Genomic DNA, 25,064 nt, shown 5'->3' with positions numbered 1-25,064 from the left:
CGTCCCCGCGTCTCTGTCGCTTTAAGTTCCCTGACAGGAAAAAGGCTGCAGGACGTGCGCGCGCTTGTTGAGTAGGAAAAGTGCGTGGAAACTAAGTGCGTCAGCTTTGATTCCCGGGCTTCCTCTCCCTCGTTCTGTTTATGTGTGACGGTTATTACAAAACAAGCGACGACGCTGACATAAGAAGGTTAGACACCGGAACTCAAAAGCCCGAGTCCGGTCAGACTGGGAGGAAAAAGGCGGAGACACGGACGGCAGAACTCTGGAGACGGGACCGAACCTACGCCTGAGTGATCCGACGTTCAGCGGCTCGGTTCAACGCGATCCACGACAACAAGGAGTTTCTGATTAAGGTTGTTTGAAGTTACGAGGCTGCGGCCCGATCAGTGCGCGTGCGTTTGACTTTCACGGTTAAATACATGTGCATGTTTACAGGAAGTGCTGCAGGGCACTGTTCGCAGAAATTATAAAAGTCTTGCTTTTGGAGACCAGGCGAAAACAGGAACAACGGGTTTCAGACAAACAACAGAAGCAAGCGAATACACGCGAATATGTGCAACAAGCGCTGGAATGAAACAAACCCGTATCACGGCCCGCGTTCAAGGAGGCTGTGAATGTCACGAGCTGATTTGCTGCAGTGTTATTATTTATTTATTCACCTGCCGAACGCGTGACGGCTCTGAGGCCTTTTGACCTCTGTGTGACGGGTGCTGTGTTCCCCCAGAGCGATGAACGAGGACGCGTTCGAGGTCCCGGATCGGGCCGAGTACCGGTACCTGGTGCAGGAGGAGGACGGGGACGAGGTGCAGTACGTCCGCCGCCGCCACTACGTCAGCCCGTTCCTGGTGCTGTCCAGACGCTGCATCTTCCTCATCTGCATGGGCGTGCTCTCGCTGCTCGCCCTCGCCGGGTACCTGGCCCACGTGGCCCAGACGCTGCCGCCGGGCCTGGCCCAGGTGGCCACCAGCTGCGGACAGTTCAGAGGAAGATACGTGAGTGTAGTCTGGTCCCGGAGACGGCCGGAGGTCCGGCCGAGAAGGTCGAACACAGTCTGAGGGAAACCTGAATCTGCTGCTGAGCACAGAGAAGCCACAGGTTCAGCTGTTACTTCCCGGCTGGTTCAGCCCCCAAATGCATGCAATGCATGCTGGGTATTAATGAGGACAGACTGGAGTAGTCAAATGCTGCAGCAGCAGGAAATGCAAATAGAAGATCACTTCTACTGTGCAGGCGCTAAAGCTCAGCCTTTTCCCTCTCTGACCCACAGAAGGACGGCGCCTACTCCTTTAAGGGCATGCGCTACGCCGCCCCGCCCGTCGGCGCCCGGCGCTGGGCTCCGACCCAGGAGCCGGTGTGCAGCGGCGGCGTGACGGACGCCGGCCACTTCGGCAGTATCTGCCCCCAGGTGCGGCCGCTGGCGAGCACGGGGACGGTGACGGGCCGCGAGGACTGCCTGTTCATCAACGTGTGGACGCCCAAGCTGTCCCCGGGCGCCAGCCTGCCCGTCATGGTGTGGATCCACGGGGGGTACCTGCACATGCTCAGCGGGGGCGAGCCGGGCTACTCGCCCACGGAGAGGCTGGCGGCCGACACGAACCTGGTCTACGTCAGCTTCAACTACAGGCTCAACGCCTTCGGCTTCATGGCGCTGGAGGCGCTGAGAGAGGGGTCTCCGACCGGAACCTCGGGTGAGTCGCCGACGCACTACACGCGGAGCATCGGTGTCACTGGACGATGTGGGGCACCTGTCAATCAAATGAGGTGCTGTCTTTAGGCCACGGTGTTTTGATCTGATGAAATCCCCCTCCTCCTCTTCTCCCCCCGACTGACCTGTACAGACATTGTGTAAGTGTCACCCGACCGATAGATGGACGCTTCTGTGCATGAAATAAGAGTAAAAAAAAAATGAAGAAATTCAGTTAAAGATGTTGTGTTAGTGCAACATAACTGAAACACAGGAAACAAAAACAAAGTTAATTACAGTACAGACACAGCAAACACACTGGTAAAGCTGGAGAGTAGCAGCAGTGAGGAAAGTTTGTTGTATTTACCAAAACAGAAGGTGAGAAGGAGAAAAATGAAACCGGAAGTGGTTCAGCCGCTGATAACGCTCTGCAGCTTAGTGTGTGAATGGAGCAGCAGGGGGTCTGTTGGCATCCTGGGTTGTGGTCGGCCCCAGAGCCCACAACCAGTACCTCCTATCAATCTGTGACTCTAATGGTGAGAAGAGAGAGAACGAGAGAGAGAGAGGGTTGATCCTCTGGGGACCAGGAACACGACTTATAACTGGTTTCATGAATCCAGATCCACAAACTGCTCATCTGTTCACAGAGGGAGGGGGGGGGGGGGTCATCAGCCTCATTGGTGACTGGCGTCCTGTTGATCAGAACCTTTCACGTTCGGCTGTGGCTGGTCCCCTAGTGTTGATGGTGAATGCGCGGAGCTGATCCGTGTCTTAGTGGTTGCGAGTGGAGCTGGGTCGTTTCTGTTGCGTAATCCAGAATCCCGCTGACCTGGATGTGAAGCCAGCCGTGACGTGAGACACCCCCACGTGACGCGATGGCGTGATGCGCTCTTCATCTTCCAGGAGCCGCACTCGCGTTGCTAATTTTGGCTCCTCCTGATTCCACGGCCCACTTCCTTTTCTGTTTCTGACTCTGCAGGGAACTACGGCTTCATGGACCAGATTGCGGCTCTGAAGTGGGTCCAGAACAACATCCACGTGTTTGGAGGAGACCCAGGGAGGGTCACCATCTTTGGACATAGCTCAGGTATGAAAACGTGAAAAGTGACTGGAAGTGAAGTCACAGCTTCAAGGAAATCTGAACAATTACCGTAAACATGACACCTTTAAACTAAGTTACTGAAGTAGCTGTCGAGACTAGTTAGACACATGTATAATGATGACATTGTTACCCGCTAGGTTTATACTACATTATATTTATATGTCACCATGACATCATTGGTTTTTAGTGACATTTTCTAGTTCAGGCCAGTAAATCAGTCTGAAGCAGGTCTCTGACAGCTCAGCTCCGTTGTGTGAAGGTGGGACGTCGGTGTGGACTCTGATGACGTCGCCGCTGGCCAAGGGGCTGTTCCACGCTGCCGTGGACATGAGCGGCTCGTACGCCTACAACACCAACCTGACACAGGCCGAGTCCGACAACAGGGTGTTCCTGGACAAGACGGGCTGCAGAAACGCGAGCTGCCTGAGGACGCTGTCAGTCGAACAGGTCCTAAAGGTAGGAGCCGCTTAAATGGGATCCAGCAGCTCAGCAACGAGGCTCAATGACTCCCTCTGATATTTCATTCTCATGCGTTTCTGATTTTACTGTGAAGAGATTTACTGTTTTATTGTGTAGCACTTTACACCTTCACTGTGAATCACTTCGATTTCATAAATAAGAGATTTTCTGCAGAGAAGAGGAGAAAAACCATCCATTTCCTTCCAACACGTCCGTATAACCTGGGATGAGTCATGAATAATTTATGCTCTGTGTTAGCGTTTATGTTTTTAAATGTCACGTTAGTGTTTTTCCGTCTGTCACTCTTCGTTCTGCAACGTTTACTTGCCAAAGACTCGACTTTTTGTCTCCATTTGTTCCATGCAACACAGAAACTTTGGTGAAATTCACTCAGTTGAAATTTAATTTAACGAGCTTTTTTTTTTTTTAAATGCATAACCACTGGAGGTGTTTTTAGGAGTTTTTAGTCAGTCGGCTCATCACTGCATGCTGGCCCTCAGGCCGTCCCATGGCAGGGGTACCCGTCCTGGGCAGCGGACGACCTGACCGACCTCCCCACCAAGGGGGTGTTCATCGGCCCCGTGGCAGTGGTGGACGGCCACGTCTTGGAAGCGCCACCTCTGGAGGTGTGGGACAAGAAGAGAAACCACAGTGACGTTCCGTTTGTCGTCGGGACCATGGAGCAGGAGGTCGACTTCAGGTGAGAGCTCACCTGGTTCAGGGGAATCTGTCGCCTGTTACCGTGTTCAAACTCAAACCAGTGTGCATCCCCTGTAGCCCGCTGCCCGGAAACATCTCCACGTGGACCTGGAACGACTACAGCTGGTTCGTAACAGGTAATGGCGTGTGTTGAAGAATTACTAGAAATAAGCCTGGACCTGCACTGAGAGGCACTGTGGACGACTCTTCCCCCCCCAGAAAAACTTAAGACCTTCAGTAGAGATCTCCCCAAAGCAGCGCTGGACCTGTATCCATCCTCTGGACCCTGCCCCACTAGAGAACGCTGCCCAGAGTGGGCCTACACCACCATGGCGTCCGACATCCGGGTCACCTGCCCCAACAACGACCTGGCGGAGCGGGCTGCAGGTAAACGCACACCACACCATGGATGAAGCACCAGAGCGAGCGTTGCTGGTGCATTGCTGGCCACTAGGGGGCAAAAGACCTCAGACAGACACGAGCTGGCTTCTCGTTTGCACCCCGTTAAATGTCAGGGTTTACTCACACTGCAGACAAGCAGCGACGTTGCCACACTTTTCCTCCATGTGTTCGGCTGCCGCAGCTCCTCCTGTAGGTTTAAGGCTTGTTAACCGGCTCAGTGACAGTCAGCTGCTGTGAGAGTGATTTGTCAGGTTCACCGTGTCATTATTTTCTGCTGATCTGGGCGATAATGAATGAGGCTGGCTCCCCTCCTGTCTAACACCTTTGTCAGTCCCCCTGACTGTCTCACTCTCCCCGTCTGCAGCGGCCCTCCACAGCCCGGTGTATCGCTACGTGGTGAACTACACGCTGTCGGGACCCGTCAACTCATCAGGCGACCTGCTGCCCTTCCCCAGCCGCTTCTCCTTCCACTGTCTGGACATCCTGGCTTTCTTTGGAAGCCTGGACTTCACCCTGGGGAAGCCTCCGTCCGATCAGGACCTGAGTTTCCAGCGTCTCATCACTCACCACCTGGTCAACTTCGCAAGAACAGGTCAGATGCTTCCTCAAGGTGTTTTCAGCATAATCATGAACTAAACTGAGATGTTGGTGGTTTGAGCATGAAGATGTTTATTTGTATAACATCACTAAATTGTTGATACGTACACCTGAATCACCCACTTCACAACCTGCGAATCCTCTCCTGTCGGCCTGTGTGTCTGGAGTCACCCTTTGTCTTTGTGTCCTCAGGTAAGATGGAGAAGGAGTGGCCTGAGTACCCATCAGCCACTGCTTTGCTGTCCGACCACCTGACTGCGGCCCAAAACTACTCGGCTGAGAGGTGCAGGCTGTGGAAGGAGAACGGCCTGTACGCCTACGCCTGGATGAACTGAGACTCTCACTGACCTCATCCATCCGAAATCCTGCAGCAGCCGCTCGGTGTTGGTACGGCTGCGACGACAAGCTCGTCAGAAACACAACATTTATCTGGTTTGAACTTCTCTTTGAAATGTATGCTTAAAGCCTTTACCTGCTGTTGCGTCTGTCCTACGGTAACGGTAAACCACTTCCTGCTGAATAACGTAAAGGTCACAGCATTGAAACATAATTTACTGTAACAAAGAGTCCTGGCTGCAGTGTTTTTAACAGACACCAGAGGAGCCGTAAATGTGAGAAAGCAGAGAGAGCCGGCAGCCCAGCCGCAACTCCCACGTCCCTCCACCAGAGGGCAGTGCTCTGCCCAGTTTGTCTCTGGGCACAGAACCGGGCCTGCTGGTCACGGATACGGGGCCCACAAGCCACGGGCTTCATCAGCAGGTGGATCAGTAACTGATGGTGTCGCAGGCTGTTTTCACCGACGATTAAACTTCGTTTCTAGTATTTTAGGCGTTTTGGACGGAGCCGCCAGGTGACGCGACGTCTACATTCAGGGAAGTGAATCAATGTGACACATGCATGTGACTTTCGTTTTTTTTTTATTTTTTTTTTTATCGTGTGTGCTCACTTTTTGCACTAATTCATAACGCCAGCATTCACCACTAAATGCCTTTTCTTTATGTGTTTGATTCTGTTTTGCTGAATCGTTTGGTTTTATGTTGAGCCGACCTCATTCTGTGTAAGCTTAGCTTCACTTAACAGGTTTTTATTGTTTGACTGCTGTGAACCTTAATTTCTGTGTTCCTAATAAATTGGTAGGAAACAAATGAATTGTGTTCCATGTACTTTGTTGTTGACGGACTTTCAAACCAGCTCTTGCTTGCTACAGTACAACTGATTTCCAGCTGGTAATTTGAATATTCTGAGCTTTTTTTTATCCAACTGAGAGATTTAAATGTCACTGTAGAGAGACAAAATAAGTAAAACACAAAAAAGAACTGTCAAAATAAGCCAAGATGCACATGCGCAGTCTCCAATCAACCACGTCCACTGAAATTAGCACGAAGGTTCCAGACGAGTCATTTGGCACGTGGAGTCACGCTGCGCGTCCAGCAGATGGCGCCAGCACAAACCCCCCGACGACCCAGTCTGCGGGTTCTGGAGGCAGCGGCTCGTGCGGCGCCTGCGTCTTTAAGGCCGCCGACTGCTGCCACGCTGCGGCGCCTGCTCAGTGCGCGTCCGCTGATCCGATCCGGACCGGGACCGCTGGCTCTGTGGCGGCAGCCTACGGACGGACGGAGCCTATTGTTCGTTCTGCTGGTGCTGCGCGTTAACTGGAGAATGCGCAGAGGAACCGGAGCGGCGATCCTGCTCGGATAGCGCAGAACGACGGTAAATACGCGACGGCGCGTTTCCTGTTCATGCGCATTGTTCCTGTTGTTGTTGTTGTTGTTGTTGTTGTTGTCGTTGTGTTGTGAGACCAGGCGATTCGGCGTCTGCCCCGTCCTGGACCTTTGTTCTCCGCCAGGCTGCTGCTGGGCTCCAGGTGCCAGGATGGAGCAGCATCCTCCGTCCCTCCGCCCGCACCGCGCAGCTGTGGCCTGTGCGTGCTGACGGAGCCGCTGCTGAAGTTTCTGAACCGCGTTTATTTGCAGCAGCATGAAACGGTCACCGTGTGTACGTGCTCACACAAAGGCTACGAAAAAAGACGCTTGAAGCAGCAAAAGGAAAATCAAATAATACATTGATTATGAGTAATGAGTAATACATCAGACAGTAAGCCTGAGTAGAGGGTGGAAGGATTCACATCCTCTCAAAACCGACTCACCTGCTGATTTGTTGTGCATCATTTGCTTATTTGGTCAGAACACATCAGGAGTCCGAACTGGGTTTCATGTAGCATCCCAGGTCAGTGAGGTACAGTACAGTAGGTGCTGTGGTTTCTCCTGACCCTGAGACAGCAGTCATTCAAAGCGGTGGAGGTAGAGTCTGAGCCCAGAGGTCGCGACCTCGCGTGTGGCAGGTTTTCAGGCTTGACGTCCTGCTAGTTTGACCTCCTCCCGCAGCTGCTGTTTCCACCTTAATCTCCAAGCGATGGAAGATGACGCATTTTCTCCCTAAACATAACGCGACATGACCACACGACAGGCTGCCGTCCCATCGGGGCCTCCGCCCTTCGCATGGACTCACACAGCCACCCTGTGATTTAGCGTTCAGGCCGCATGCCGTCGTGTGCTCCACGCGCGGCGTGTCTTTACAGCCTCGGAGCTGTCAGCCGTTCTACACCGCACTCAGCCAACCTGAAATGCAGTCGGTTCTGACCCAGCGGTCTTTGAAGGACACGTACACCGATGCTGAAGGTAAAGGTGAATCCAGACCCAAGGACTCTGAGCAGTGGGACATTTGCGTACGTGTGATCTGCTGCTTCACTGGGCCTTCGTCTGCTGCAGCTCTTTGTTCCTCCTGGCAATAACACTACTCCTGTTTATAATCCTGCTTTGGAGAAACGGATCCAGATGGTTTGTGTATCGTGTTGCGTGTCCAGATCCACAAAGACAATGTAGATTAAGCAGGATTAGGCCCTCGCTGCTTTGTTTGGGACGCAGCCGGGACTGTTTGACCAGATAGATGCTGCTGCTGACTGACCACAGATGACCTGGTGCTGGCTGGTCCCAGTCTCAGATCCCAGTATCAGAGCCAGCTACAGTAGGTCCGAGCCTAAACCTGAGCTTAAACTGACATCTGGGGTGTGTTCTTTCTAAGCCCGTGATCCGTGGTGTAAAAGCAGTGGGACTGAAAATCAGACATCCACTCCTGGTGCTTTCACACCCAGCCACACGACTGAAGGTGTGAACTGTCACACCTCCTCTGTAGGGGAGGATCCGCTCATCCTCACTGACTGTCTTTACCGACAGACCCGGGTTTAGTGCGTAGTGACAGTCAGTCGAGCGTATGGTGACGGGATCGAAGCTCTGTCGTCTGGATTAGCTTTGAGGCCAGTGTTGCACCCACCGCCATGCTGCTGGTGGAGGCCAGCTCTCGCCCACATCCATCAGCTGTGCCGCTGCTGACTCATCTTCTCATGTTGTTGTTCAGCCCCTCTCTTCTCGTCCTCTGCAGATATTGACATGAAGAAAGACATTGAGACTCTAATAGCAGAGGAACGCGCTGACATCATCTTGAAATATGCTACGGTGAGTTCACGCCTCCGACGGCAGAGGCCAAGTGGTTTATTGCAGCCCTGTGTCCGCCCTGTAACTATGTGTAGTCATGTGTGGAGGGTGGAGTCATGTCAACGTGTGGAGTGGAAACAGGGGAGGAGTGTGTTGTTTTCTGCAGGAAGAGCTCAGACCAACCTTTGGTTCTGCTTGGCTGAAGCATCTCTGACTGTGTTTACATCCGTACATGACTGCGTGGATTTGAATCCTGCAGATCTGCTTCACAGTCACAGCCCCCCCCCCCCCCCCACCCCTCGCTGAGAGTTTGGACGCCTTCCAGACCGGCGGCAGAGCACACAGCACAGCAGAGAGCCGGTCCAGTTGGCTGTGGCAGGATTAGCTCCCTCTGTCGCGTCAACACAGGCCCAGAAAGCTGTTGAATGGATTTTTCCATGATACGAACATTAAACTCCTACATTTGCGCAGTTCAGGCAGAATCGGCACTCATACCGGAGTTGTTTGTCACCCTGGTACCATTTTAAATTAAAGACGGAGGCCGACTGATCCAGCAGGGTTGGACTCTGAGCATCACAGAGGATTGTTGCGTGAGCAGAGCGGCGCCGGGACCGGTTCTAGAGCCCAACTGACCTGTACCCGTGCTTGCAGGGCCGTCAGGGCGGGGTGGAGGTCGACCCCTGGGAAGATGCTGACTACAGCATCTACAAAGTCATCGACCGCTTCGGCTTCATGCAGTAAGTGTCTCCCCTCGCGCTCGGCACCGCTGTCACGTCTAATCTGCTGACGTGCGGCTCTTTTATTGTTCCAGCGAGGACGAGCTTCCGGCTCCGACCGCACACGAGGAAAAGGTACAAACAACAAGCGCAGAAACTCTACAGAGGAGCTGAAGGGATTCAGTCAACATCACCCTATGCCTTTATTTATACAGTAGCTTGAACTTCTCCTCACTACATACACATTCTAGCTGTATTTTCCACTAATTGCAGTGATTATGTATCCGCTACAGCTGCCTGATATTTCTCTCCAGCCGCTTCCTGTTCACCAGTTTCTTTGTCCCTCACAGCTGAAGCAGCTGGAGACGGAGAGAGCAGAGAAATGGCTGAAGATGGTGAAGAAGTGGGATAAATACAAGAACAGTGACCGGGTAAGAGTCCACATACAGCCCAGTTATGCCCAGGTGCACCAGGTTTTATAGTCTGGAGAAACCCAACACCCACAATGATCAGTAAAGTATGTCCTCAGCACTGACGCACTCGGGCCATTATTGTTTGGTTCACACGTTGACTCACTTCCTGCTTTGCCTGGTGCCGTCAGATGGTCAAACGGGTTTACAAGGGCATCCCGCTGCAGCTCAGAGGCCGGGCCTGGGCGCTGATGCTGGACGTGGAGACCACCAAAAAGGAGAACGAGGGCAAGTATGAGGTAAACGGACCCAACGTGAATGAGGTGGAGCTACACGGACTTGATTTGATGCTTTTATTTTGGTGGCTGGCATCCGTTAACCACCTGTCCTCCGTCAGAAAATGAAGGAACAGGCCCGGCTCTACTCGGCGGAGATCAAACAGATCGACCTGGACATCAACAGGACCTTTCGAGACCACATCATGTTCATGGATCGCTTTGGAGTCAAGTAAGGCTCAAAGTGTCAAGAGAAACATTATTTACCAGATGATAAAGAACGTAAGGTTAGTTAATGACACTTAATACAACAAAAATGCAGGCTAGCCTGATCATTTATCATCTGGAGAACAGAGACGCAGTGACGTCACTGACAGCTTAATGGACCCCAGTTCAACAGCAGCGGTGGAAAGTCTGGGCCAGCAGATCCGTTCTTGCAGATACAGAGCTCAGCTTGGTTCTGTTTTGATCTGCTTTTGATCTGTTACTGTTGCATATTCTGCTTTCTATTTCCTGTGTCTGATTTATTTCTTGAATATTCTTGGTTCTGGCTACACTTCAGTCAGATAGTGACTATGATGTGTTCTGCTCCTTTTCATCCTTGCCACCTTCCCTCTCCTCCTCGTCTCCTTCTCTCCCTCCTACAGGCAGCAGTCTCTCTTCCACGTGCTTTCTGCATATTCAGTCTACAACACAGTGAGTAGCTGTTCGGTTAAAGCACTACATTGAGCTTCAGCTCAAACGTGGACTAGACCGCGTGAGTCTGATAGCTGCATTCACACTAGATCACGGCCTCTGCTGGAGGAACCATATTGTCAGTAAACGCACATCTTGCCCCACTGAACTCCAACTGCCGTCCTATAGTTCTCGTAGCTGCCGACGTGTCAGACGCTGTGGCCTCTTCCTGCAGGAGGTGAGCTACTGCCAGGGCATGAGTCAGATCGCTGCCCTGCTGCTGATGTTCATGAACGAGGAGGACGCCTTCTGGGCTCTGTCACAGCTGCTGGCCGACCAGAAACACGCCATGCACGGTGGGGGCAGATGTTTGGCTCTGCTCTGCCTCTGCGGCGTGATGTGGTTTAATATTTTCTGCTCTCTCTCTCTCTCGCTCTCTCTCTCGCTCTCTCTCTCGCTCTCTCTCACAGGCTTCTTTGTTCCCGGCTTTCCAAAACTTCAGCGATTCCAGGCCCATCACGATCAGATCATTTCTAAACTCATCCCCAAGCTGAAGAAACATCTGGTGAGACGACGGTCACACAGCGGGTCGGCGCGGCAGCGACGTGTAATGACTTCTCCCGGTAGCTGGATGCCGTCGTGCTGATTCTCTCCCCTCCGTGTTCCTCTAGGACAGGGAGCAGATGTCCGCAGGGATTTACAGCACGAAATGGTTCCTACAGTGTTTCATTGACAGGGTGAGCGGCGTTCACTTTGTTTATAGCACATTTGAAAACAGCTGGAATCAGCCAACATGTTTCACAGGATTAGAAGAATCAAGATCGTCTCGAGCAGCTTTAGCCGACAATCAAATGAAAACCTCCCAGCAGAACCGGGCCCGGGGCGGCCGTCTGCCCCACTGGTTGGAGGTTACTGTACCACACATTCAGTTTGATGTGAGTGTGTCCCCGGGTGGACGTAGATGTGCAGGAGGAGGTGAAGCATCAGGAGTCCAGGTCACTGCAAAGGAAATGCTGAGTCTGTGTCGGGCTCTGTGAGCATCACTTACAGAAACCTGCATCAACAGGTCGCTTTCAACACTCGCAGGGAGACGTGTTGCGCTGCCTTGATGATATTTGATCTGTGGGACATTAAACTGAGCTGCCATGGTCTCCTCGGCGCATGCCCACAATCCTGCGGTGGTGGTTTGGCAGCGTTCAGCCGCTGTCAGCGCTTCTCCAGTCCCTGAGCCTCTGAGGTCTGGGAACGACCCAAACCAAGCTCCCGACTCCGACCCGGAGCTGAACATGTAAAACTGCTGCTCCAGACAGATTCATCTTAATCCCGGTGACGTGTGTTTGTGTTGCTGCAGACGCCGTTCACACTGACCCTTCGCCTCTGGGACATTTTCATCCTGGAGGGAGAGAGGCTGCTCACGGCTATGTCCTACACCATCCTGAGGATGCACAGGAGTAAGGAGCACTCATAGCGTTCCACACTCTACCACACGTTTGTCGGGCAGACTTTTTATCAATTTGTGTTAAGGCTTCTGTTACTGATCCAGCCAGAGGTATTTCATATTCGTTTGCTTCTGGAGAATAGTAAAAGTGTGTGTGTGTGTGTGTGTGTGTGTGTGTGTGTGTGCAGAGGGCCTGGTTAAGATGTCGCTGGAGGAGCTCAGGGACTTCCTGCAGGAGCGACTCGCCCACACCTTCCTTTACAGCGACGACGTGACCGTAGACCAGCTTCAAGCCTCCATGGCTGAACTGCGAAAGATGAAGTTGGATCTTCCTCCTCCAGGTACCAAATGTCCGGAACATTCCTGTTGTGCTCCACATACTGAGCAGTTTTAACACATGATTCGTCACGATCATCGTTGTTTCAGGGAGGTCTGACGAGTTGCCTTGTAGGCCCCTGGGCCAGGAGCTGATGAGTCCACTCCTGCCTCCCAGAGGGAAGCCCTCCTCTGCCAGCGGTTTCCCAAGAGCAGGCCTGTGCCTCCACATGATCTCCCACCAGCCTGACTCCATATCTCCAGACCAGAGCCCCTCCAAGGACCCCGGGGACCTCAACGCTGTGGAGGAGGAAGGGGCCCCTCTGCCTTCCCCGGACCCCATCATCATCCACAGCCAGGCCCCCGATGGCTCCCCGCTGATGGGGCCTCCACCGTACACGCCCCCTGAAGACCAGGCAGAGGACCAGGGGGAACAAACAGGACCCGAAGCGTCCATCACAGCGGACCCGTCCTCCTGCAGCGTCCCAGGGGTGGTTTCACAAGCGGCCTCACCAGGTTCGGGCCTGGATCAGTATGATCTGGCAGCAGGAGAGAGCACCGAGGACAGTTCGAGGTCCAGCTGCAGCAACAGAGACCAGGAGAGAACCTGAGAGGAGAAGCGGAACCCGCCTCACTGGGTCACTGACGATCTTCATCTTGCTTTAAGACAGTGGCACAACTACAGCCGAGTTGAAAGTTTGGTGGTTGAGTTGCTTTTCACTGCAGAAGTATAATTATTATCAGTGTCAAGCAATAATCACTAAAGAACGTGTTCAAGCAGTAACATTAGTTATTAGTCCGTTTAAAGAGTTCCTGCTGTTTTCTACTGTTATTCCCTGAACTGCAGTAAGCGTTTAAGTCAAAAACAATCAGTGAAGATTGTCAATAGTGAAAGGTGTGTGATCGGTCACCAAATAACAGGTGAGTCCGACACTGCTGCACCTTCCTTACATTGTGCTTTGACTTCTGTCGGCACATGCACATGGAAGGCGGTTTTCAGCCTCTCTCTTTGTTCACGGACAGCGGCGTCACCTCGTGTTTCCACGAAGGCTGCTCACATACGCTTACTGGCCTAAAGCGAGGCGTCTGCAGCTGTGGAGTGTCTCACTGGGAATATGAGCCAGAGACGGTGATGAGGAAGAATTTATTGTGTTGCATCATGGGAAGTGTAGGATCAAATGTTTTAACTTCTCCTCAGTTACTGTCTCTCACAAACCACCACCTTTATTTCGAAAGGACTGCACGCAGAGAAAGGACAATAAATCTTTTTAACCAAAAAGGTAATTACTTATCTTTAGACTAATTTAAGGGCTTGTGCTGATCCACAGTGACAGCCCACTTACACTTTATTTTTGCTCCATCCTCTCATTTCTCGCATGTCACAGAGTAAAAATATGGGCTCATTAGCCCCAATCAGCGAGCTCTGGCTCAGAACAGTCAAACAGCCTCGTTGTTCCAATCAGGACAGCGTCTTTGGACCCTGGAGCTCCGAGCCCACACTGGCGTGTGTCCGGTTTACCTGGAGTACAAACAGAACCGACTGAGGCCTGTACAAAAGACAACACCCTTTACAACAGAAGCATTTTTGTAGTTTTCTAACATTATGTCCGGGAACAGACATCAGCCTTTGTAAAACGTTTGCTAGCAGAGTTGTAGTTTTATTTTTTGTACCAATGTCTTGATGCCTTATTTGGATCGGCTTCATTGCTGATGTGGTACCAGACTATGATGGGCTCAACAGGAGACCTCCGACATGGTGAGCTGGCTCACTGCTTATGATTGTACACATGGAAACCTGTTGAGCTCATTTTAATTAAGTGGTTTTCAAGCTCCGTAATTTATTGTGTATTGTATTATCTCTTAGAAAGGCCAACAAGTTATTTCCGAAGCACTTGTGTGTAAGTGCCAATGCTTTGATAACAGTGTGTAGACGTATCTGTTTAGAATTGTGTGATATTGTAGATGAGGAGCGGTAGAACCGGTTTTCAGTGTGTAGCCGTAGTGACAGGCTGACATCTTGTGGTTGATTTGGGTTCAGCACATCTGTCGAGATTTGACGTTGTAAATTAGGAAGCAAATTACGAAGCCCCACAATTCAAAGCTATTCTTTGAAATTCTTTGTGGGGGGTTTCTATGACATTTGACTGTATTTCAATGAGAGAACTACATTGTTAATATTTCCAATAATTATGTGTGAACTGTATTTTGAAGTGTCTGAGTGGGACGACACTACAGCTTCGTGACATAACTGAGCACTTCAGGTCAGAGCATGTTACAACTGTGCTAGGATCTTGGCTACAGATTTGTATAAAATTAGGAATTGTTTGTTAAGACGTTGATAAAACATAAAACAATACAGCTTTTATCATCCTTTACTCACTGTTTTTTTATTGTGTCAAACTATTGCTCTGTACTCTGCAGATACAGAAGATGCTGTGGCATCAACGTTAATCCTGAATGATTTTGAAGAATAATCCATTTTAGTAGTTCAAGTTTACTACTTCCAGCTACTGCGTCTTTAACAAACGTTAGTTTTTGTAACTATAAAATCTAAACCTTTATTTCTTTCATTTTTTTATGCATTTATCTATTGACCTGATTTAAAAAGTACAACTTTCAAGTGTTGAATTAAAAAAAAAACTTTTACATTTACATAAGGTGTTGATTTTTAATGTTACTTAATGGGCTTCAACCTGTCAGGCATAATATTTAATTGTACAGACTATCACACGTTGGCCCCATGATATTTATAGAAACCCCTTTGTTTGAAGGTTCTCAACTCACTGGTTTTCATGCAGGGAGAGGACGTGAGTGGTGGAATCCTGCTGCAGCCGGGAGTTTCTGTTCTGCAGCTTCAGATCGGGGCCCGGCACCGAACATACAGAGGAAGTCACAGTAGCTCTAATATACACACAAATACTACTGTAATTTATTTTAAAATGTAACAAAACAGTAATATAATCCTCAGGAACGAGAAGGGAGTGCGCGTGCGTTACCATAACATGCATCCTTTATTTTGTTCAGAGTTGATCTCAGGACGAGCTGGGTCCGTTCTGTCCACACGGGGGCGCTGCAGACCACGTGGTGACCCAGCCACGCTGTTAGTGCGCTTTACATCTGATTGGTCCCTTTCCACAAAAGGTGTTTCATCCGCCGTCTCTGGTCCAGTTGGTCCAGAGTGACCCAGCCTCAGCTTTAAACCGGTTCTGTTCTCTGCTGCGTGCCGTAAAGCGACTCAAAGGAAATATTCTATCATGTCCAGCGCTCTGTTGGTTAAAGCTCTGGGGGACCTGGCTCTGGATCCGGGCTATGCGGACTACTCCATCAGCCCGTCCTCCTCCGGCACATCCAGCCATTCGCACCCGAGCCCGAGCCCTCCTCACCGCGGTGCCTGGTGGCCGGTGGCCGGGTCCGCGTGCAGCAGCAGCTGGGACACGCTGAGCACGCCGCCAGCGGACACGGCGGACGTCCTGTCACGCTGTCCGTGTCTGCCGGAGCTGGAGCATTACCCCTGGGGCGAGCGCGAGCTGCGGGAAGTGGTGCGTAAGGCCGCCGGGTCGGACGCGTCGTTCACCCCGGAGGCTGCTCACCGCCTGTGCGTTTTGCTCCGCAGGGCTTTGGTGCGGATCGCCAGAGAAGCGCAGCGCCTGAGCGAGCTCCACCGGCGGTGCACGCGGCTGGAGGTGCAGAGTGCGACGGAGCTCGTGCTGAGCTGGAGCCTGGCGCAGCGGTGCGTCTCCTCCGCGGTGCGCGCCGTGTCCCTGCACTGCATGAGCTGCGGAGACGCCGCGCGCCGGCGCGGCGAGTCCGCGCGCTGCGGGCTCGTGCTCTCCGTGGGCCGCTTCTTCAGGTGGATGGTGGAGACGCGCGTGTCGGTGCGCGTTCACGTGTACGCCGCCGTCAGCCTGGCAGCGTGCGTGGAGAGGCTGGCGGAGGAGGTGAGCGCGAGGGCGCTGCGGGCGGCGAGGACGGGCGCGGAGGGGATGGAGCCGCGCCCGGTGAGCGCAGAGGTCCTGGAGGGGGTCGTCAGCAGCGACGCCGAGCTGTGGGGGCTCCTGCAGGTCTACGAGCATCTGGCGTGTGGCAGAAATGCCGGTGGTGAGTTCACACCTCGACTCAGTTAGATATAGTGTGTTATTATTGTGCTGATACACAAAGTGAAGTTTTCACAGCTTGACTGTCTGTGTGTGTGGTCCTTCGCTGACATACAGTAGCTGTTGTTTGAGTTGCCGGATGTGACGTCTCTAAGGTTTATTGTAGTGAGTTGGTCTGTTTGTCGGTAACTACGGCCATGTGTGAAGCGTTCAGCTCCTGCAGGCTGACACACCTCCACCTCTGTCCTCTGGGGTTCTGTTGTTCCGGCCCAACACTGGCAGCCTGTTGCTTTCCAGCCGCTCCCTGAGCTGCCGTTTTCACGCCACAGTACCAGCTCTTTGTCTGAGGACGCGGTCGCAGACGAGCAGCAGGTCCAAGGAAATGACCGGGTCCCTGTGGTGGATGTGAGCGGCCAGTGTTGGACCGGCTGTGTGTGTTTGTGTTGGGGGAGGTTTGTGCTTTGTCCCCAGACTGGTCTCCTGTTGTGAGCCATGAATGCGTGCTTGTTCACTGTGCGCCGTGCAATCAGCACCAATTACCTGCCACACTCAGCCCTTGTTGGTCAGACAAGACAGACGTCTTCAGGTACCGACAGGAGCTGACGAGCAGTGGCTTCAGACAGTGAAACTGAGAGTTGACGTCTGATGAGAAAAATATAATAATAAAAATGTAAGAATGGCCAAACATTCTGAACTTCATCTAATAGAGAGATTCAGTCTGAGTGTGTGTGTGTGTGTGTGTGTGTGTGTGTGTGTGTGTGTGTGTGTGTGTGTGTGTGTGTGTGTGTGAGGAACATGAGGAATGTTGGAGCATTTGTGCTGATGTTGTGACCAGACGTCCATCTTCCCTGTCGTCATGGAGACGTTCCTGTCTGGACCGATACATTGGCTAACTCTTGTGTTTCTTCTCTTTTCTCAAGGTGAGCTGTCATTGCCGGTGCACCTCAGCCCGTACACGAAGGCTCCCGAGGACAAGGCGGAGAGCAGGGAGGACGCCTATATCCAGCTGGAGCTGCGAACACTAGAGCAGGCGCTTCGGGCCACCTGTGTGGGCAGCATCGCAGAGCTCAGTACGTTTCCACAGGCGGCTCCAGTGTTCAGGGTGTGTTTGTTTAAGCCGTGGCCGGTGTCGGGCTCTTGGGACGCGCCGTCAGTTACATAACAACTTGTGATTTGTGTCCAAAAAACAAGGGCACCTTCACAGCCTGCAGCCACTGTAGCACCAAAACAAAAAAGGTCTCTGTAGCTTAATGGACCCAACATCAAACCCAATATTAGCAACAGTGAACTGTTGGACCTGAATGCAGCATCCGACCAGACCTGTTGGTGGTTTCTGACTCCTTGTCTTTGTGCAGGTGACCTGGTGTCTGGAGCCATGCGCCACATGCAGCGCCTGCGAAGATCAGGTCCCTCTGCACACGCAGCCAGTCAGCCTTCTGCATCCTGGGCCCCGGAGGCGCTGAGGGCACTCTACTACTTCCTGTCCAACCCGCATGTGGAGTCACCAGCGACGATGCTGAGCAGAGAGAGGTGCGAAGGCACCTGCTTTAGTTTGAGAAGGTTCTGAATCACCAGGCCCAGATGACTGGTTGGACCTCAGAGTCACTTGAGCACATAGATGCATGTCCTCACTTGCTGGCAGCTGTTTTTGATGATAATCCAGAAGCGGCTCCACTAAGAAGCTTTGGTCCTCCTCCAGGCCGTCCCTGCTCCTCCCTCCTCTGGTGGAGTGGATCAAAGTGGCCGTGGTGCACGCTGAACACCGGCGCAGCCTGTTGGTGGACAGCGATGACGTCAGACAGGCGGCCCGGCTGCTCCTCCCAGGACTGGACTGTGAGCCCAGACAGCTCAAGTAAGCGGATGCGGAATGTGGCGAGCGCTCAGTCCCCCTCAGTGGGAGAAAAACGAACCACGTGCTCCTCTGCTCCTGCAGGTCAGTCTGCTGTTTCCAGTCCTTCAAGTCTCTGGATGCACAAGCTGCTTCGCTCCAGTTCCAGCTGGACCTGGGCTTCAGGATGCTCTCGTGTGGCCGAGCGGATCTGGTTCAACAAGCGACGCGGCTCCTGGGAGCCGAAGGTGTGAACAGCATGGATGACCAGGTGATGAAAGCTTCCTCCTGTAGGAATGTTTACAGATCCTGGAATGACTGGGATGTGTGACGCTTGTTGCTGCAGGGTATGACTCCCCTGATGTACGCCTCCGCTGTGGGGGACGAGGCGCTGGTGCAGATGCTGGTAGAGGCTGGAGCTCAACTGGATCTGCAGGTAAAACACCTTCTGACGCAGTGGCGTACACAGCACAGTGCAGCAGCTTCCAGTCATTGTGGATGTGTGTGTGTGTGTGTGTGTGTGCGCGCGCGCACGCTCAGGTCCCGGGCGGCTCCTTCAGGCGACCATGTGTCCACCCTGGCAGCCGGCGCTGGGTCGCCCTCACGTTCGCTGTGCTGCACAGTCACGTGCGCGTGGCTCAGGTAAAAACCTCAGAACAGAACCCATGTTCAGTTGAACCCGTTTGAATGGCGGTTCCGCGTCTCCGTGCTGCAGCTGCTGCTGGAAGCTGGAGCGGACGTGGAGGGAGGAGCCCTGACGGACAGCGAGGGAGGCTCGGCAGAGACGCCGCTGCAGCTGGCGGCGGCCGCAGGTACGACGGACAAGAGGTTTCATCCACGTGGTGTCTCCTTCAACCTGACGCGCTCACTGATTATTAAACATCCGACTCTTCCAGGTGACTATGAGATGGTGAGCCTCCTGCTCACCCACGGGGCAGACCCGCTGCTCAGAGTGCATCATGGGAATTCCCTGGCATCACCTCTGTATGAGGACATGAACTGTTTCAGCTACGCAGCAGCTCATGGGCACAGGTGACTGAAGACTCACCGCTGTGCGGACACACGTCAAAGCCTCACTCACACGTCTTCTCTTTGACAGAAACGTCCTGAGGAGGCTGCTGCAGCACAGGATGGAGGACGTCCTGTCCCTGGAGGAGATCCTGGCTGAAGGGGTGGAGGAGGAGGAGGAGGAGGAGAAACCAGCAGCGCATCCTCCACCTGCTGAGTCCCTGAGACCAGGTCTGTGTAGGGTCACGCTGAAAGCCCTGCAGCAGGCGGCGTACTACAGCGCGGAGCACGGCCACCTGGACATCACCATGGAGCTCAGAGAGATGGGTGAGAGGCTGCGCTGGCGCCGGCGCCGGCCGATCGGCACGAAACGCGCCTGACTCTGCGCGTCCACCCGCAGGTGTTCCGTGGAGGCTGCACATCTGGCTGGAGTCTCTCCTCAGAGCGCAGCAGCTGTGCAGGGGGGACGTCGCCGCCTCCCTGCTGGCCGAGTTCTCCTCCATCCGGCCGGAGGACTACGGCCCCGAGTTGCCCTCGGCAGGGATTCCGCTCATGTTCCGGATGCTGGAAAGCAGCGAGGTGGAGCGGAGCGTCATCGAACAGACGCTGGCAGCTGAAGTGTGTGAAGCTGACGCTGTTTTCCTGCTGCAGGACTACGCGACCACCCGGCGGCTGGCGTCCGCGTTGTCGCACTGCTACGGTGCGGCTCCCGTTCCTGGGATCCCCCCTGCGGGCGCCGCTCGGTCCACGCAGCTGGGTCGGTACCACGGGGCGCGCGGCCGGTTCCGCCGTTTCCGCTCCGTGACGTCTAAACGCTTCGCTCTGTTTGCAGACGCTCATTTCCTCAACAGTCCGGACATGTCTGACGTGACCTTCGTGGTGGAGGGACGTCCATTCTTTGCTCATCGGGTGCTGCTGACGTCGGCCTCTGAACGGTCAGAACCCAATCAGCCATGTGTTACGCACACGATGATGAGGAGTGGAACGGTGGAAATGCGTTTGTGTGATTTAGAGCAGTTCGATGAACCCATGGACAGAAAGCAGAAATAACACAACAAAAACAATAACAGTAGTCCATCCAATGTCAAAGTTCACGTCTTTCATTCTGTTTGTGACACAACTTGTCTTGCAGAAGTTTCAAAGAGACAGAAGAACAGAAGAAACAAGTGTCACTGAGTGATTTAATAATTAAACTGTGTGTGTGTGTGTGTGTGTGTGTGTGTGTGTGTGTGTTTTCCCCCCTGCAGCTTTCGACGGATGCTCAGCGAGTCCTCTGACAACACGATCCACATCAGCAACATGACCTACGACACCTTCCTGGTGAGACCCCCCCCCCCCACCTCAGTGTAACGGAGGTTCTGCTGCGTTGCTCACGCGTGTTTCTCCACAGGTTATGATGAGGTCTCTGTACTGTGGAGGAGCAGATGGACCGACTGTGTCGCTCTCAGAAGCGCTGAAGGTAAAACCAGGTTCTGCTCAGCTTTCCGGTGCAGCGGGGGCTTTGTCTCAGGTCCAATGTGTCGTCTGTCCCCTAGCTGCTGCCAGTGGCCGCGTTCTTCCAGCTTCGAGCTCTACAGAGGATTTGTGAACTGACGCTGTCTCAGAGTCTGACTCTGGACAACGCTGTCAGCATCTACCAGACGGCCACGGTACGAACACACGCCAGGCAGACGCCTGTTCTCGTTCTGAGCTCGGATTCTAGTTTTAAATAGTTCTATGTCTGATAGGAATGAATGTAAATTGGTACCAAGCACAGGAAAAAAGGCATGTTCAGTCCAGCTTTGAGTCCAGTTGTTTTCTGGAACAAACGGACCCGACTGTTACGGATTCGGTGTAAAATTCAACACAGCCAACGATTTGTTAGTGACAAAGTTCAGTCCGAGGGTCAGGGACTTTTTTTGCGTCTGCGTTTTATTTTACACTCACTTCCTGTTTTAGAATTCCTAAACCAGAGCCTGAAGGTGATGCTTCAGAAATAAACTGAACTGTTACAAATGTTTCAATGTAAATGTTTCCTCTAAATGTGTATGCACTGATCATAGAGATTGACTGGACTCTGGTTCTTGTCACAGGCATAAATGATTGTGATCACGTGAGGCGTCTGTATAAGTGTCCTGTTTCTGGGTTTTCAGCACCACGGAGCCGCTGAACTCTGCAGGTTCTGTGAAGGCTTCTTCCTTCAGAACATGGACCCGCTCCTGGCCCGGGAGGACTTCCACCGCCTGCTGCTGGGTGGCGCCGGTCAGGAGCCGCTTCTGACGGACCTGGAGGCAGCGCTGATCCACAGAGTGCGCTCCCTCCACGCAGCGTGTCGAGAGTAGAGGCCTGACGGTGTCTGTCCCCAACCCGGGGTTATTATAGTTTAGTGCAGAGTGCATCAACGTTTCTGTGCTGATGGATGGAGCTCGGAGCTGATGATGCAGACGTTGGTAAATTCAGTGGGCACCTCCTATGATAATGTAAATAATGTAACAGTCCCTGTGAATAAACATTTGAATAACGTCATCTAAACAACCCTCACACGCACAATCGGCTCCAAAGTCAACAGATTTATTTCCTTTAGCACTGAAGTTGTTCACAGTAACATCACAAGGGAAAACATTGCCTCCGTGCTCCGAGTCCTTTCTGTGTGCTCTGGATCCCCACAGTAGAAAAGAGGCAAGCGAACAATGGAAGGTATTGCTTTAATTTTCTCTCTGATAACCCAACACCCACCCAGCTGGTGTGAATGAGCGACCCGATCGCCAGCGAGGTCCCTCTGTGAGAGAACGGCTGAGGAGGACGTACAAAAGAATCCGAAAGCAAAACGAATCGGAACGTGAATGAGTGGACGGGAGAACGGTTCCAACGGCGACATGCAAAGAAAAGACAAATGCTGAACATGCAAACGACCGGCCCGAGGTCAAAGCTAAGAGCAGGAGTCCCCTCAGTTCAGTCAAGTGGCTTATGTACAGGATGAGATCTCTCAGCGCAGAAAGAAGGAGCCGACGACATCAACGAAGGGCTGGTTCCTCCAAAGAGGCTACGTCTACATTCTTAAATTACAGTAAATCATTTTCCAAACGTATATTACAAGGTCTGTTTCATGAAGAATAACTTAAACATGACAAAAATATCCTTAAATAATGTAAGAAACATTCTCGACAGCTTTCATATAAATAACAGAATAAATTAACAAACAATGGCAGAATACAACAAAGTACAAAAATATACAAGCAGTTCAACATTGTCTGAAACCTGCAGATAATTCAAACGAACCCGAACAACAGGAAAGAATAAAGTGAGACCGCGCTGACACAGTCGAGCGTTTGGTCAGAAAAGTCGGGTCACAGCAGGTCAGAGACGGAGCGAGACGTCGCGCGCACGATCCATGCGGCGGCCGCCGAGCCGACACCGGACCCACGGCGACGGGCCGCGGGTCAAATCGGACCAGAGGGAAAGTGGAACGTTTTAGCGAAAATCATTACAAACGTTATTAAAACGTCCAACTTCCTGTAAACCAGCGACCTGCTGGGACCCGACCTGCACGAAACACAAAACCACAACACAACTGAACATGATCCACTACGACACTTTGTACATACACGTCATTGTTTAGTCTGTACAACAGAACAGATCATTCATTTAATGCAGCGTCGCCACAGAGCGAACTCAAAGGTCCCAACGAGAAGAACTACAATCCGTCCGTCCGCCTCCAGCCGTCAATACATCCCACCATAAGCCGAGGAGCTTTATGTACACGGGAGACGGACAAGGACGAGGGGAGATGGACAGACGTCACTGTCTTAAGGCCTTTTTCTGTTTGGTCTCAGTCTGTGGTTGAGTCTCCAGGTCTCGGCTCAGACGGGCGCCAGCATTAATAGCTATTATGGATGATCCCTGGTGGTAGAGACAAGTCAAGCCGTCACACATGTGAGGAGGACAGACACTCACCGACAGACCCCGGAGACACAGAGGGACACGGGGAGGGACGACAAAGCTACATTTGCTACTTGTTGTAAAATAGGTTTAAACTGAAAGAGCTGTTTCCATGGGCCGCGCTAAACGCCAGCAGCTCTGTCCTTCTCGCTGTTACGACCCGAACGCTCGGTCTATTCATGCACAGCTACCGCTTCTTAAGGTTGTTCCTGCGTCCTGTTGCTGGCGGCCATCTTTGTTTTGTCATGGGGCGGGGGCTGGTTGGACTTGCTGCTGGGGGCATGCTTGGCGGGGGAGCTAGGCGTGGCGCCGGGGGAGTGGGGCGCTTGGACGTTCTTCTCGTCTGAAAAAAGCTGTTTAATTACGTCAAAGAAGTTACTCAACGGGCTGCCTACACAGACGGGAAGAAAAGAAGAGACAGAGAACAAACAACACATGAGCATGAGGTTAACGTGAGGCGAGGGGAGGCAGCAGAGGGTGAGGGAGGGAGGGTGATAGAGGGCGATGGAGGGTGAGGGTGATGGAGGGGAGCGGGGGGCAGCCGGAGAAAACGGGATGCCTCAGGGGGGAGGTTAAAAGGAGGCCGAGAGTCTCGCTTTCTCCGGCAGGTGGAGAACAGGAGCACCGGACCCGGTTCTGACGGCGCCGCTCTGCCGTGGGTTCACTTGGGGCCAAATCAGTTACTTGAAGTTTAAAGGTTTTTGTTCCCAGAAGCAGCTCGAGCTGGGAGGGTTAGACGTGGTCCAGTGCTGCTGTCGCCGTAGCAACGCTAACATGCAGCAGGTCACAGGTTGATGCTCAGCGTGGCTCTGACTCACCAGCCGAGACGCCGCGGCGCGGCTCACGTCGACGCTTCCAGGGTTCAGAGGCACATGCAGAGACTCTGACTCACACCATATAATACACAAACGCCTCAGTCTTATCGAGTCATTTCTGGTCTGTGCAGCACGTGAAGGAGGCTGTCAAGGTTATTCATCTGATTGTATCCTTATTCCAGCGCCCAGTTACCAAACCTGAACGCCACCTGATGTTCCTCTACATGGTCCTTCCTTCCCAGTTAACGTTCTATCCTTAAAGCAGTCAAAGGCTGACTTGAGGCTGAGGAGGTGGCAGCTCTGGGTCTCATCAAGCTTGGAGCGTTTACTAGGAACCAGAGCTGAGTCAGACTGGAGCTGTTCACAGATCAGTGCTGCTCAGGGTTTAGATGAAGCATCAGGTTCTGGATGTCGGCTGTAGACGTTCTTTTACTGAGACATGCAAACAACAATGCTCTGGCTCAGTGCAGAGCATTCTGGGTAATGATATCACGTGGTTGTTACACTGTGTGAGACAAGACAGAGGAAGCTGTGCAGCTGCTGCAGAGATTCCATCAGGCTCCGCCTCGAGCGTCTTCGGCCCGAAGCAGAGAAGACAAGATTCCGTCTCACACGGTTGTAAATGTGAAGAGCACCGGACCGACGGGTCCAGTGGAGCCAACGCTTCCTTCGTCTGATCGTCATGCTCAGGTTCTCACAGCAACACAAAACAGAACATGCTCGCAACTCGCCCAGAACCATTGGCACAGTTTGGACCTGAGCCTGCTGGGTTCACCCCTGGCCCAGTTGGTCAAACTGGGTGGTGGATGGTTCTGGGTTGGTCCACGTGGAGTCTGAGTGAAGTGATGACGGGAAGCGGTGGCATGCGGATACATCTACACAGTGGAGGTGACTGGGGTTGTGCATACGGCCTGATAACGGTTCCCGACTGTGGACCGACGGGTCAGACTGGTGCTACTGGTGAAGGTGAATCTAACAGCGGCAAAACAAAATGATCTTACTGCAGAAAACGGATGCTACAGTGTCAGATTCACACTTGACAAGAGTCACTGTCATCCACCAGTGAAGATGACGGAGGTCTGAACTGACTCCACCGTTGGTCTGGACTCAAACCCAATGGACAGTAGTCCACAGCTCT

At 52.7% G+C, this 25,064-nt stretch overlaps 4 protein-coding genes across 13 annotated transcripts in view; 3 read left to right on the top strand and 1 right to left on the bottom strand.

Annotated features, from left to right (window-relative positions):
- The first annotated feature begins 95 nt into the window (after window positions 1–95).
- Window positions 96–6,092, top strand: si:ch211-71n6.4 (para-nitrobenzyl esterase). Its single transcript, XM_029145335.3, has 10 exons — window positions 96–353; window positions 725–992; window positions 1,268–1,688; window positions 2,664–2,771; window positions 3,046–3,242; window positions 3,746–3,945; window positions 4,023–4,081; window positions 4,164–4,331; window positions 4,711–4,938; window positions 5,136–6,092. Exons 2-10 carry the CDS (start codon window positions 729–731, stop codon window positions 5,276–5,278), a joined length of 1,788 nt encoding a protein of 595 aa, XP_029001168.1. The 5' UTR covers window positions 96–353; window positions 725–728; the 3' UTR covers window positions 5,279–6,092.
- A 147-nt stretch (window positions 6,093–6,239) lies between these two features.
- LOC114852721 (USP6 N-terminal-like protein) lies at window positions 6,240–14,638 on the top strand. Its single transcript, XM_029145336.3, has 14 exons — window positions 6,240–6,653; window positions 8,382–8,455; window positions 9,086–9,171; window positions 9,246–9,285; window positions 9,501–9,581; window positions 9,752–9,859; window positions 9,958–10,067; window positions 10,483–10,531; window positions 10,746–10,866; window positions 10,981–11,075; window positions 11,182–11,247; window positions 11,862–11,961; window positions 12,137–12,289; window positions 12,375–14,638. The coding sequence occupies exons 2-14, from the start codon at window positions 8,390–8,392 to the stop codon at window positions 12,872–12,874; spliced, it is 1,575 nt and encodes a 524-aa protein (XP_029001169.1). The 5' UTR covers window positions 6,240–6,653; window positions 8,382–8,389; the 3' UTR covers window positions 12,875–14,638.
- A 717-nt stretch (window positions 14,639–15,355) lies between these two features.
- Window positions 15,356–22,520, top strand: LOC114852718 (ankyrin repeat and BTB/POZ domain-containing protein 2-like). Its single transcript, XM_029145322.3, has 17 exons — window positions 15,356–16,361; window positions 17,278–17,427; window positions 17,713–17,887; window positions 18,057–18,209; window positions 18,291–18,456; window positions 18,532–18,621; window positions 18,726–18,827; window positions 18,901–18,997; window positions 19,082–19,217; window positions 19,285–19,520; window positions 19,594–19,772; window positions 19,845–19,950; window positions 20,026–20,128; window positions 20,441–20,513; window positions 20,584–20,652; window positions 20,729–20,842; window positions 21,326–22,520. The coding sequence occupies exons 1-17, from the start codon at window positions 15,518–15,520 to the stop codon at window positions 21,512–21,514; spliced, it is 2,982 nt and encodes a 993-aa protein (XP_029001155.1). The 5' UTR covers window positions 15,356–15,517; the 3' UTR covers window positions 21,515–22,520.
- The window catches only part of LOC114852719 (serine/threonine-protein kinase BRSK2-like), a 42,730-nt gene continuing 39,393 nt past the window's right edge, over window positions 21,728–25,064 (bottom strand). For 8 of the 10 annotated variants that reach the window (XM_029145323.2, XM_029145325.2, XM_029145324.2 and 5 more), the window contains one exon: window positions 21,728–23,502. In XM_029145323.2, coding sequence (XP_029001156.1) covers window positions 23,309–23,502 — 194 coding nt within the window. In that variant the 3' untranslated portion in view covers window positions 21,728–23,308. The remainder of the gene's footprint in view (window positions 23,503–25,064) is intronic. The other 2 variants (XM_029145327.2, XM_029145328.2) reach the window with 2 other exon arrangements.

The sequence above is a fragment of the Betta splendens genome, chromosome 3, assembly GCF_900634795.4.
Source record: "Betta splendens chromosome 3, fBetSpl5.4, whole genome shotgun sequence".
NCBI lineage: Eukaryota > Metazoa > Chordata > Actinopteri > Anabantiformes > Osphronemidae > Betta > Betta splendens.
This window is presented reverse-complemented; position numbering and strand designations above follow the sequence as displayed.